Below are 14,063 nucleotides of genomic sequence, written 5' to 3' on the forward strand. Positions count from 1 at the left end.
GCACATTCTCCTATCATTTCTTGTAACCATATTAACTGTTTGTTTATGCATTTCTGTGAATTACTTAGTTAATAATAAATAAATGATTTAAGACAGTTGATGTATGGATGACTCATAGTGAAGACTGGGTTCGTGCAGATTTATGATGTTTTGAATGAGACTAACGTGAGGTAAAGTAAATAATTCATTAATCAGAAGACTATGGATCAGATATGAAAATATCTGAAAAGTTATTTTAGGAAATGATACCTTTGTAATCTGAATATTTTTCCTTGGTGCCCCGACTTCCTAGTAATTACGGTTACATGATTAATCAGTCTAATAGCGTAATACTTAATTACAGAGAATCTTTGATAAAAACTATAAGTCTTCAGTTAATGATAGTAGAGACACGACACAAGCATGAATGCAGAGGCGTCATACCCATACGGCACACACACATTTTGACACACACACAAGCAAACACACACTCAGGCACACACATATAGTCTCTCCTACATACTCCATAAAAATACCTGAAAACCATGATGAAAGTGTATACAGCATCCTAATCAGTGCCCCTTCCCCCCATACTCTCCAAAGTAAGTGGTTCCTTCCTAGGTGAACCACTAAGCAAATATATGTGTGAAGACAGTACCATGAGTGGAGGAGGAGAGAGAGTGTCTAGTGACAGACAGAGTTTCTTCTGATTTTAGCTGCCGGTGATGGGCAGAACTGTTTGTAAATTAACATTGTTGATTCCTTCTAGACAAATAAATAAAACAAGCATTAAAGAAGTGCACCTTCAGAGGGGATGCTGATGACACTGACAAAGGCTGAAACATTTGTCTACCCCCCCTTGAATTAAATAAATAATCTAAATAAACCTTGAATCTCTTTTTTGAGTGCGGACCAGCTAAACAATTTAGGAATTCTATTTCATTTTGCTACCGGAACCTGTTCTGAGTGCCGTGGTCACAATAAGTTTCTCTGTCATACTAGCCACCTAGCAATTTTATATATATTTTTTAGCTAGCCAGCTAGATGGGTTCCCAATCTCACAATCTCGTAACTAGCTACCATGTCATTTCAGGCTATCAATTAAGTTAGAATTGCTTGTCTAACTAGCTTAGCTGACATGCCAGCCGGCAAGGTTTCTAGACTTTAGAAAATACAAAAATTGCTTTAATTCTTGTCTTATGATACCATACACACCACATGGCCAAAAGTACAGTGCCTTGCGAAAGTATTCGGCCCCCTTGAACTTTGCGACCTTTTGCCACATTTCAGGCTTCAAACATAAAGATATAAAACTGTATTATGAATCAACAACAAGTGGGACACAATCATGGAACGACATTTATTGGATATTTCAAACTTTTTTAACAAATCAAAAACTGAAAAATTGGGCGTGCAAAATTATTCAGCCCCCTTAAGTTAATACTTTGTAGCGCCACCTTTTGCTGCGATTACAGCTGTAAGTCGCTTGGGGTATGTCTCTATCAGTTTTGCACATCGAGAGACTGACATTTTTTCCCATTCCTCCTTGCAAAACAGCTTGAGCTCAGTGAGGTTGGATGGAGAGCATTTGTGAACAGCAGTTTTCAGTTCTTTCCACAGATTCTCGATTGGATTCAGGTCTGGACTTTGACTTGACCATTCTTTTTGAACCATTCCATTGTAGATTTTGCTTTATGTTTTGGATCATTGTCTTGTTGGAAGACAAATCTCCGTCCCAGTCTCAGGTCTTTTGCAGACTCCATCAGGTTTTCTTCCATAATGGTCCTGTATTTGGCTCCATCCATCTTCCCATCAATTTTAACCATCTTCCCTGTCCCTGCTGAAGAAAAGCAGGCCCAAACCATGATGCTGCCACCACCATGTTTGACAGTGGGGATGGTGTGTTCAGGGTGATGAACTGTGTTGCTTTTACGCCAAACATAACGTTTTGCATTGTTGCCAAAAAGTTCAATTTTGGTTTCATCTGACCAGAGCACCTTCTTCCACATGTTTGGTGTGTCTCCCAGGTGGCTTGTGGCAAACTTTAAACGACACTTTTTATGGATATCTTTAAGAAATGGCTTTCTTCTTGCCACTCTTCCATAAAGGCCAGATTTGTGCAATATACGACTGATTGTTGTCCTATGGACAGAGTCTCCCACCTCAGCTGTAGATCTCTGCAGTTCATCCAGAGTGATCATGGGCCTCTTGGCTGCATCTCTGATCAGTCTTCTCCTTGTATGAGCTGAAAGTTTAGAGGGGCGGCCAGGTCTTGGTAGATTTGCAGTGGTCTGATACTCCTTCCATTTCAATATTATCGCTTACACAGTGCTCCTTGGGATGTTTAAAGCTTGGGAAATCTTTTTGTATCCAAATCCGGCTTTAAACTTCTTCACAACAGTATCTCGGACCTGCCTGGTGTGTTCCTTGTTCTTCATGATGCTCTCTGCGCTTTTAACGAACCTCTGAGACTATCACAGTGCAGGTGCATTTATACGGAGACTTGATTACACACAGGTGGATTGTATTTATCATCATTAGTCATTTAGGTCAACATTGGATCATTCAGAGATCCTCACTGAACTTCTGGAGAGAGTTTGCTGCACTGAAAGTAAAGGGGCTGAATAATTTTGCACGCCCAATTTTTCAGTTTTTGATTTGTTAAAAAGGTTTGAAATATCCAATAAATGTCGTTCCACTTCATGATTGTGTCCCACTTGTCGTTGATTCTTCACAAAAAAATACAGTTTTATATCTTTATGTTTGAAGCCTGAAATGTGGCAAAAGGTCGCAAAGTTCAAGGGGGCCGAATACTTTCGCAAGGCACTGTATATGGACATGCCTTCAAATTAGTGGATTAGACTATTCCAGCCACACCCGTTGCTGACAGGTTTATAAAATAGAGCACACAGCCATACAATCTCCATAGACACAAATTGACAGTAGAATGGCCCGTACTGAAGAGCTCAGTGACATTCAATGTGGCACCATCAGAGGATGCCACCTTTTCCAACAAGTCAGTTCATCAAATGTCTGCCCTGCTAGAGCTGCCCTGGTCAATTGGAAGTGGTGTTATTGTGAAGTGGGAACGTCTAGGAGCAACAATTGCTCAGCTGCGAAGTGGTAGGCCACACAAGCTCACAGAAAGGGACCGCTGAGTGCTGAAGCACCTAGCATGTATAAATGGTCTGTCCTCGGTTGCAACACTCAATACCGAGTTCCAAACTGCCTCTGGTAGCAACATCATCTGCTAAAGGACACCAATAAGAAGAAGAGACTTGCTTGGGCCAAGAAACACAAACAGGAGGAAATCTGTCCTTGGTCTGATGAGTCCATATTTGAGATTATTGGTTCCAACCGCCTTGTCTTTGTGAGACGCAGAGTAGGTGAACAGATGATCTCCACATGTGTGGTTCCCACCGTGAAGCATGGAGAAGGTGTGATGGTGCTTTGCTGGTGTCTGTGACACTGTCTGTGATTTATTTAGAATTCAAGGCACACTTAACCAGTATGTGTACCACAGCATTCTGCAGCGATATGCCATTCCATCTGGTTTGCGCTTAGTGGGACTATCATTTGTTTTTCAACAGGACAATGACCCAACACACCTCCAGGATGTGTAAGGGCTATTTGACCAAGGAGGAAAGTGATGGAGTGCTGCATCACATGATCTCGGCTCCACAATCACCCGACCTCAACCCAATTGAGATGGTTTGGGATGATTTGGACCGCAGATTGAAAGAAAAGCAGCCAACAAGTTCTCAGCATATGTGGGAACTCATTCGAGACAGTTGGAAAAGCATTCCTCATGTTGCTGGTTGAGAAATGCCAAGAGTGTGCAAAGCTGTCATAAAGGCAAAGGGTGGCTACTTTGAAGAATATAAAATCTATTTTGATTTGTTTAACAATTTTTAGGTTACTACATGATTCCATATGTGTTATTTCATAGTTTTGATGTCTTCTCTACTATTCTACAATGTAGAAAAGAGTAAGAATAAAGAAAAACCCTTGGATGAGTAGGTGTGTCCAAACTTTTGACAGGTACTGTGTTTATGCAGTTTTACATGTCAAAAACAAAATATTTGTACATGGGTATGACTTGACTGGGTTGAAATGTAGACTAGATCCATTTTCAATTTTCTTGGACCATATATGTTACTTTATCATTCCAAGTAAAGCACATGAACACTTTTTATGAAAGATTTGATGAGACAGTATAATAACTGATTCTTTATTACATGGACAAATGATATTAAAAGTTTGTTTCTTTCAGGATTGTGAATCAGTACTTAAAACCTAATGATTGGTTAATGCACATAATCATGTCGGTCATTATCACATTCAAAGGCATTGAGAACACATATAGAAAACATCTCAGCAGAACAAGTAAATGAGTGCAATATACAGTGTTAATCTTTTACATTAGTGCAGACTAACTGAAACTGGCAGGCCGACTTGATTGTTCTTCACAAGGCATAACTAACTGTAATGTGATTTTATTTACCATCATTGGTTATACCTGGATGTCTAATGAATTATAACATAGAATTAGGTCATACAGTGTATAATCAAGGTTTAAAAGGCTGTTGATAGAGATGTGTAATCATGGGATAAAAGGCTATGGAATAGGACTGAATGATAGAAGTCTAAAGAGAATCCGTATTGACAGGTTTCTTAGTTGGAATATGGCAGTGGCCACTAACCCTGCTGACCTACATGGTGTACAACACTTAAATGATTCAGCTAATCAAGGTGATTCATTGACTAGCTAAATCATGTGTCTTACTGCTGGGCTGGAACAAAAGCCTGTACATCGTATAGCTCTCCAGGATCAGGGTTGGTGACTGCTGGCAGATGGTGAAGTCTGTCCTTTAGCGCCCCCTCTGGCAGATGTAGAAGCTGTACTGGTCACATGATGTGGAGCTCCAGCTTCTCTCAGGAGGATCCCTTCCTGTCAGTAACCCACAATCCCCTTGTCTGTTGGATCCTGACCAGTAACTACCAATGAGAGGAAAGGGAACAACAGCTCAGTACTGTCCATACTAAAATATTACACTTGTTTTCATTTCTGTATAACAAAGTCTGTTTGCCATCTTGAAGGCCAATAAACATCATCATCGGTTGTCTCACCTCTGTCCCAGTGCAGTGTTGTTGACCCAAACCCAGTTCCTGGTTCTCTGTCTCAGGCCGATCCAGTACATCAGGTTTCCCTTCTTCGTTAGAAAGGTCTGGGAGAATACACAGTTTTTATTGGACTATTAGTAACCTTCGTCAATCCAACTGTTATATGTGGTTGTCATACAATCACTGGTGTGTTGCTATCATCATTGTATGGTCACTGTTATACAAAGAAGAGAAACAAGAGGTAGAGAGGAGTAACAATTGTAGTAGAACCACCTGCACTGTTTTGTTTGTTATGACAGCCAGATCTGCCCCTCTCTTCTTACACTCGTCCCTGCTCTCGTCCCAGTTCATTCTGTCTCTGGAGAGGAAGTAGCAGGAGCTCTCAAAGTGCAGCCAGCCTTCATCACACATGTGGCAGGCAGGGACTGGAGGAAAGGAGGTAAATTGCTCTTCAAGTACAACATGTAGTTCAGTTAATGTATGTAGGTTCAATTATTATTATTAGCATTATTATTAGCATGGTATGAAGTCAAAGAGAAAACATTGTAGTGGTACAATACATCTCAAAGCATTAGATCGATACATCGACAATATGTAGAGCGATATAGTTGAACAGGTTACATTGGACTCACCCTGGCTCTGTTGTTGGAAGTATTGTGCTTGGCATGTCTGCAGGCTGCACACCTCAGTGGACTGGAACCTCTCCTCTTTAGCCTCAATCCCTTTTTCAGTCACACTCCCCTTCTCTTTAGCCTCAATCCCTTTTTCAGTCCCATGACAGACTTGAGGCTGGAATGGAACTAGAGAATAATGAAGAAAGAAAGAATAAGAGAATGGAATCATATTACATATTACATTTGTTTTGTTCTTTCTTGCATAGAAGGCTGTTTAAACCAACATGCTGGATATTCTATCAAAATAAAATAAAACAATTTTATTTAACCAGGCAAGTCAGTTAAGAACAAATTCTTATTTACAATGGAACAGTCGGTTAACTGCCTTGTTCAAGGGCAGAACAGATTTTTACCTTGTCAGCTCGGGGAATTGATCTAGCAACTTTTTGGTTACTGGCCCAACGCTCTAACCACTAGGCTACCTGCCATCCCTAAAAGGAGTATTGCCTGTTTCTAAATCACTATTCTAGAATAGAATGTCTATGATACTCACATTTGACACAGAGGATGATGATGACGAGCAGTAGAACCAGACAGATGACAGACAGTAGTAAACACACTGCGCGGTACAGACCAACGTTCCCCAGGACCTGCAGGTCTAGACAAGGAAAGAATAGTCTTAAGGGCCATCCACACCAAAGACGATAACTATAACGACAACAATAACATTATACACTGAGTGTACAAAGCATTAGGAACACCTTCCTAATATTGAGTTGGACCCCCTTTAAGCCCCCCTTTGTGAAGGGCCTGAATTCGTCGGACTCTACAAGGTGGACTCTACAAGGTGTTGAAAACATTCCACAGGGATGCTGGCCCATGTTGACTCCAATGCTTCCCACAGTTGTGTCACACAAAGGAAACTGTTGAGCGTGAAAAACCCAGCAGCGTTACAGTTCCAGACACACTCAAACTGGGACGCCTGGCATCTACTACCTACCATACCCCGATCAAAAACACTTAAATGTTTTGACTTGCCCATTCGCCCTCTGAATGACACACATACACAATCCATGTCTCAAATGTCTCAACGCTTAAAAACCTTTCAAAGCTGACAGCCGTTCTGCACTGTTTCACTGTGGTTTTACTCATCAATCTAGCAAGAGGTCAATATTTTATTAATGTAGTAGTGTTTCTCCCCCTAGAAAGCTATGACCTTTGGCTTTCACCTGGAATTGTTTATTTATGTCTGAGAAAATAACACTTTTCAACCCATAAAATCTAGTACACACTACAAGTATAACAAAACATATACAAATATGATAATATGATTTATTTATTTTTTTGTGAATGAATATAGTTATAATCTGTTTTATCTACCCAAAATATTTCACCTTCTTTGTTACATTAATGATAGTCTAAATCTGTTAAATTTGTGAACGTCTAAATCAACATTTGGGCCATTTAAACAGCTTGCGTCTCTCCTATAGACAAGGGGAGAAGAGCCATGTAAAAGGGCTCGATTTGTCATTCTGAACATATGCAATGTGTCTGCCTCCAATGCAAAATGTTTGACTTCCACACAAAATTACTTCTTTACTTATTTTAGGTTTAAGGAAGTGTGTAGGTTGCAATCTTTATCATAAAGCTATGAAAGTTATGTATTTAGATCCGCCTACTCGAGACAAATTCAGCGATTGCTTTGCCATGTCTGTGCCATGAAGCAGTCAAGCTGGAAAAATGTTTTCCTAAGGACAACCCCTTTGACCTAATGTTGCAGCGTAGTGATATAAATTGATGTAATGAAAATCAAATCAAATCAAATTGTATTTGTCATATACACATGGTTAGCAGATGTTAATGCGAGTGTAGCGAAATGCTTGTGCTTCTAGTTCCGACAATGCAGTAATAACCAAAAAGTAATCTAGCTAACAATTCCAAAACTACTACCTTATAGACACAAGTGTAAGGGGATAAAGAATATGTACATAAAGATATGAATGAGTGATGGTACAGAGCGGCATAGGCAAGATACAGTAGATGGCATTGAGTACAGTATATACATATGAGATGAGTATGTAAACAAAGTGGCATAGTTAAAGTGGCTAGTGATACAAGTATTACATAAAGATGCAGTAGATGATATAGAGTACAGTATATACGTATACATATGAGATGAATAATGTAGGGTATGTAAACATTATATTAGGTAGCATTGTTTAAAGTGGCTAGTGATATATTTTACATCATTTCCCATCAATTCCCATTATTAAAGTGGCTGGAGTCAGTGTGTTGGCAGCAGCCACTCAATGTTAGTGGTGGCTGTTGAACAGTCTGATGGCCTTGAGATAGAAGCTGTTTTTCAGTCTCTCGGTCCCAGCTTTGATGCACCTGTACTGACCTCGCCTTCTGGATGATAGCGGGGTGAACAGGCAGTGGCTCGGGTGGTTGTTGTCCTTGATGATCTTTATGGTCTTCCTGTGACATCGGGTGGTGTAGGTGTCCTGGAGGGCAGGTAGTTTGCCCCCGGTGATGCGTTGTGCAGACCTCACTACCCTCTGGAGAGCCTTACGGTTGTGGGCGGAGCAGTTGCCGTACCAGGCGGTGATACAGCCCGACAGGATGCTCTCGATTGTGCATCTGTTGAAGTTTGTGAGTGCTTTTGGTGACAAGCCGAATTTCTTCAGCCTCCTGAGGTTGAAGAGGCGCTGCTGCGCCTTCTTCACAATGCTGTCTGTGTGGGTGGACCAATTCGGTTTGTCTGTGATGTGTACGCCGAGGAACTTAAAACTTACTACCCTCTCCACTACTGTTCCATCGATGTGGATAGGGGGGGTGTTCCCTCTGCTGTTTCCTGAAGTCCACAATCATCTCCTTAGTTTTGTTGACGTTGAGTGTGAGGTTATTTTCCTGACACCACACTCCGAGGGCCCTCACCTCCTCCCTGTAGGCCATCTCGTCGTTGTTGGTAATCAAGCCTACCACTGTTGTGTCGTCCGCAAACTTGATGATTGAGTTGGAGGCGTGCGTGGCCACGCAGTCGTGGGTGAACAGGGAGTACAGGAGAGGGCTCAGAACGCACCCTTGTGGGGCCCCAGTGTTGAGGATCAGCGGGGTGGAGATGTTGTTGCCTACCCTCACCACCTGGGGGCGGCACGTCAGGAAGTCCAGTACCCAGTTGCACAGGGCGGGATCGAGACCCAGGGTCTCGAGCTTGATGACGAGCTTGGAGGGCACTATGGTGTTAAATGCCGAGCTGTAGTCGATGAACAGCATTCTCACATAGGTATTCCTCTTGTCCAGATGGGTTAGGGCAGTGTGCAGTGTGGTTGAGATTGCATCGTCTGTGGACCTATTTGGGCGGTAAGCAAATTGGAGTGGGTCTAGGGTGTCAGTTAGGGTGGAGGTGATATGGTCCTTGACTAGTCTCTCAAAGCACTTCATGATGACGGAAGTGAGTGCTACGGGGCGGTAGTCGTTTAGCTCAGTTACCTTAGCTTTCTTGGGAACAGGAACAATGGTGGCCCTCTTGAAGCATGTGGGAACAACAGACTGGGATAGGGATTGATTGAATATGTCCGTAAACACACCAGCCAGCTGGTCTGCGCATGCTCTGAGGGCGCGGCTGGGGATGCCGTCTGGGCCTGCAGCCTTGCGAGGGTTGACACGTTTAAATGTTTTCCTCATGTCGGCTGCAGTGAAGGAGAGTCCGCATGTTTTGGTTGCGGGCCGTGTAAGTGGCACTGTATTGTCCTCAAAGCGGGCAAAAAAGTTATTTAGTCTGCCTGGGAGCAAGACATCCTGGTCCGTGACGGGGCTGGTTTTCTTTTTGTAATCCGTGATTGACTGTAGACCCTGCCACATACCTCTTGTGTCTGAGCCGTTGAATTGAGATTCTACTTTGTCTCTATACTGACTTAGCTTGTTTGATTGCCTTGCGGAGGGAATAGCTACACTGTTTGTATTCGGTCATGTTTCCGGTCACCTTGCCCTGATTAAAAGCAGTGGTTCGCGCTTTCAGTTTCACGCGAATGCTGCCATCAATCCACAGTTTCTGGTTTGGGAATGTTTTAATCGTTGCTATGGGAACGACATCTTCAACGCACGTTCTAATGAACTCGCTCACCGAATCAGCGTATTCGTCAATGTTGTTGTTTGATGCAATACGAAACATATCCCAGTCCACGTGATGGAAGCAGTCTTGGAGTGTGGAATCAAATTGGTCGGACCAGCGTTGAACAGACCTCAGCGCGGGAGCTGCTTGTTTTAGTTTCTGTCTGTAGGCAGGGATCAACAAAATGGAGTCGTGGTCAGCTTTTCCGAAAGGAGAGCGGGGCAGGGCCTTATATGCGTCGCGGAAGTTAGAATAGCAATGATCCATGGGTTTTTCCAGCCCTGGTTGCGCAATCGATATGCTGATACAATTTAGGGAGTCTTGTTTTCAGATTAGCCTTGTTAAAATCCCCAGCTACAATGAATGCAGCCTAAGGATATATGGATTCCAGTTTGCAAAGAGTCAAATAAAGTTCGTTCAGAGCCATCGATGTGTCTGCTAGGGGGGGAATATATAAGGCTGTGATTATAATCGAAGAGAATTCCCTTGGTAGATAATGCGGTCGACATTTTATTGTGAGGAATTCTAAATCAGGTGAACAGAAGGACTTGAGTTCCTGTATGTTGTTGTGGCCACATCACGTCTCGTTAACCATGAAGCATACGCCCCCGCCCCTCTTCTTACCAGAAAGATGTTTGTTTCTGTCGGCGCGATGCGTGGAGAAACCAGCTGGCTGCACCGACTCCGGTAGCGTCTCTCCAGTGAGCCATGTTTCCGTGAAGCAAAGAACGTTACAGTCTCTGATGTCCCTCTGGAATGCTACCCTTGCTCGGATTTCATCAACCTTGTTGTCAAGAGACTGGACATTGGCGAGAAGAATGCTAGGGAGTGGCGCGCGATGTGCCCGTCTCCGGAGTCAGACCAGAAGACCGCTTCGTTTCCCCCTTTTACGAAGTTGGTTTTTTGGGTCGCCGGCTGGGATCCATTCCGTTGTCCTGGGTGAAAGGCAGAACACAGGATCCGCTTCGCGAAAGTCATATTCTTGGTCGTACTGATGGTGAGTTGACGCTGCTCTTAAATTCAGTAGTTCTTCTCGACTGTATGTAATGAAACCTAAGATGACCTGGGGTACCAATGTAAGAAATAACACGTAAAAAAAAAACTGCATAGTTTCCTAGGAATGCGAAGCGAGGCAGCCATCTCTGTCGGCGCCGGAAGTATGAGTGAATGCAGCCGAACACCAGAGGGAGGCAAATACCAGTTTATTCGACAGAGGATGTTGACAAGGTCATATGAAGCTTTGTCTTCTGACTTATAAAACGATGGGAAATCAATAAAATAGTCATGTAAGCATACATATGTTTTAAGTAATTCTAGTGCCCGATTTGGAAAGAGCAGGTGTTCCTAATGTTTTGTACACTGTGTATAAAAATATATAACTTCAATAACCGCTAATAAGCCTTGTATTTTGAATGCCAGTTTCATTTTGAAATAATAATAATCTAGTCTAGGCCATTTGGATCAGTAATGGATCTTTTCTCGACAGTTTACAAGGTTCCCAAAAGGCACATTAGCAGGCCAGTCAGAGTGTTTATTTGTCCGGATGTATTGGCATTAACATATACAGTACCTGTCAAAAGTTTGGACACACCTACTCATTCAAGGGTTTTTCTTTATTTGTACTATTTTCCACATTTTAGAATAGTGACCCAACACACCTCCAGCCAAAAAGTGCTCAGCATATGTGGGAACTCCTTCAAAACGGTTGGAAAAGCATTCCTCATGAAGCTGGCTGAGAGAATGCCAAGAGTGTGCAAAGCTGTCATCAAGGCAAAGGATGGCTACTTTGAAGAATCTCAATATCAAATATATTTAGATTTTTTGAAACCTTTTTTGGTTACTACATGATTCCATATGTGTTATTTCATAGTTGATGTCTTCACTATTATTCTACAATATAGAAAATAGTCAAACATAAAGAAAAACCCTTGAATGAGAAGGTGTGCCCAAACTTTTGACTGGTACTGTACCATCGGAAAATATGGCCTTATAATGATATGGGCTGTTTGTCATGGATCATCATTCTCCCAAGTCGTCCTATATCAGCAGTGGTGAAAAAAGTACTGAAATATCATACTTGAATAAAAGTAAAGATACCTTAATAGAAAATGACTCAATTAAAAGTGAAAGTTAATCCAGTAAAATAATACCTGAGTAAAAGTCAAATAGTATTTGGTTATAAACGTACTTAAGTATCAAATTAAAAGTATGAATAATGTCTAATTCCTTAAATTAATCAAACCAGACGGCACAATTTGTATTACATTTTTTATTTACGGATAGCCAGAGGCACACACCAACATGAATTTACAAATGAAGCATTTGTGTTTAGGTAGTCCGCCAGATCAGAGGCAGTAGGGATGACCAGGGATGTTCTCTTGATAAGTGCTTGACTTGGACCATTTTCCTGTCAAAATGTAACGAGTACTTTTGGGTGTCACGAAAATGTACGAAGTAAAAAGTTAATTATTTTCTTAAGGCAAGTTTACTGTTCCCTCCTCTATGAGCAGCCTCACGCAGCTAGAACCAAGAACGCATTTTTTATTGTTTGTTGATGTTTAATCGTCAGAGGGACAGGGGGAAATCGCTCTGAAAGTGACCGCAAACGATAGATCTCGTTATCCACTGCTTTTGTAGTTATCGTTGTAGTGTGAACGCTCCTGTTCACTTGAATTAGAACGATTTTAATTGTTTGATGTTATAGTTCGTTATAGGTGTCGTTCTTGGATGGCCCTGGCTTTGTTATGTGGCATATGGCACAATCAGACATTTTATAAGCAATCACTACGAGCAACAACTGAAATCCTGCTTACCTTTCCCTTGCTGCTTCTTCACTTCAACCGAAAACTTTGCGTTTGCCTCATCTGGTAATTTGTGATTCCCTCCACTTCCTACAATACGGCAAAACTTGATATACATTGCTGCTGTTCCTGACCCACCGACTGCGACTGTAAAGCACTGTGGTTTTAAAAAACCTCCCTCTCCGTCTCTATAGCAACGTGCCCCTTTTAGATTTATAATTAATTCCTGTAACACAATACTCAGTCTGTCCCAAAATCCGTTTGCTGCTGCTGCTACTCTCTATCTCTGCTGTGTGTGTGATAAGACAGAGTTCTGAACAACTGTCTGGAGAGATATCTAGTCCTTGGAGAGATATCTAGTCCCTAGTCCTTGGAGAGATATCTAGTCCTTGGAGAGATATCTAGTCCTTGGAGAGATATCTAGTCCTAGTCCTTTAAAAAAAAAAAAATTAAATGCCTTCCTAACCATCTTAAATAAACATGCCCCATTCAAGAAATGTAGAACCAGGAACAGATATAGCCCTTGGTTCTCCCCAGACCTGACTGCCCTTAACCAACACAAAAACATCCTATGGCGTTTTGCATTAGCATCGAACAGCCCCCGTGATATGCAGCTGTTCAGGGAAGCTAGAAACCATTATACACAGGCAGTTAGAAAAGCCAAGGATAGCTTTTTCAAGCAGAAATTTGCTTCCTGCAACACTAACTCAAAAAAGTTCTGGGACACTGTAAAGTCCATGGAGAATAAGAACACCTCCTCCCAGCTGCCCACTGCACTGAAGATAGGAAACACTGTCACCACTGATAAATCCACCATAATTGAGAAATTCAATAAGCATTTTTCTACGGCTGGCCATGCTTTCCACCTGGCTACTCCTACCCCGGTCAACAGCACTGCACCCCCAACAGCAACTCGCCCAAGCCTTCCCCATTTCTCCTTCTCCCAAATCCATTCAGCTGATGTTCTGAAAGAGCTGCAAAATCTGGACCCCTACAAATCAGCCGGGCTAAACAATCTGGACCCTTTCTTTCTAAAATTATCTGCCGAAATTGTTGCCACCCCTATTACTAGCCTGTTCAACCTCTCTTTCGTGTCGTCTGAGATTCCCAAAGATTGGAAAGCAGCTGCGGTCATCCCCTCTTCAAAGGGGACACACTCTTGACCCAAACTGCTACAGACCTATATCTATCCTACCATGCCTTTCTAAGGTCTTCGAAAGCCAAGTCAACAAACAGATTACCGACCATTTCGAATCTCACCATACCTTCTCTGCTATGCAATCTGGTTTCAGAGCTGGTCATGGGTGCACCTCAGCCACGCTCAAGGTCCTAAACGATATCTTAACCGCCATCGATAAGAAACATTACTGTGCAGCCGTATTCATTGATCTGGCCAAGGCTTTCGACTCTGTCAATCACCACATCCTCATC

The 14,063-nt window shown here is 42.2% G+C and overlaps 1 protein-coding gene across 1 annotated transcript; it reads right to left on the reverse strand.

The window, feature by feature from the left end:
* Positions 1–4,196: 4,196 nt before the first annotated feature.
* Positions 4,197–12,819, reverse strand: LOC115101191 (CD209 antigen-like protein E). Its single transcript, XM_029620491.2, has 6 exons — positions 12,645–12,819; positions 6,271–6,375; positions 5,736–5,903; positions 5,377–5,528; positions 5,110–5,207; positions 4,197–4,977 (listed from the first exon to the last, which is right to left on the reverse strand). The coding sequence occupies exons 1-6, from the start codon at positions 12,748–12,750 to the stop codon at positions 4,851–4,853; spliced, it is 756 nt and encodes a 251-aa protein (XP_029476351.2). The 5' UTR covers positions 12,751–12,819; the 3' UTR covers positions 4,197–4,850.
* Positions 12,820–14,063: the final 1,244 nt, after the last annotated feature.

Source organism: Oncorhynchus nerka, linkage group LG3 (genome assembly GCF_034236695.1).
Source record: "Oncorhynchus nerka isolate Pitt River linkage group LG3, Oner_Uvic_2.0, whole genome shotgun sequence".
NCBI lineage: Eukaryota > Metazoa > Chordata > Actinopteri > Salmoniformes > Salmonidae > Oncorhynchus > Oncorhynchus nerka.

What these genes read in the sequence shown, in the direction of transcription:
- LOC115101191 (XM_029620491.2), bottom strand. Translation starts at nt 12,750, where the DNA reads ATGTATATCAAGTTTTGCCGTATTGTAGGAAGTGGAGGGAATCACAAA. An exon ending in GAAGAAGCAGCAAGGGAAAG is followed by an intron (nt 6,376 to 12,644) that starts GTAAGCAGGATT and finishes TTCCTTGTCTAG; the next exon opens with ACCTGCAGGTCCTGGGGAAC. An exon ending in CATCATCCTCTGTGTCAAAT is followed by an intron (nt 5,904 to 6,270) that starts GTGAGTATCATA and finishes ATTATTCTCTAG; the next exon opens with TTCCATTCCAGCCTCAAGTC.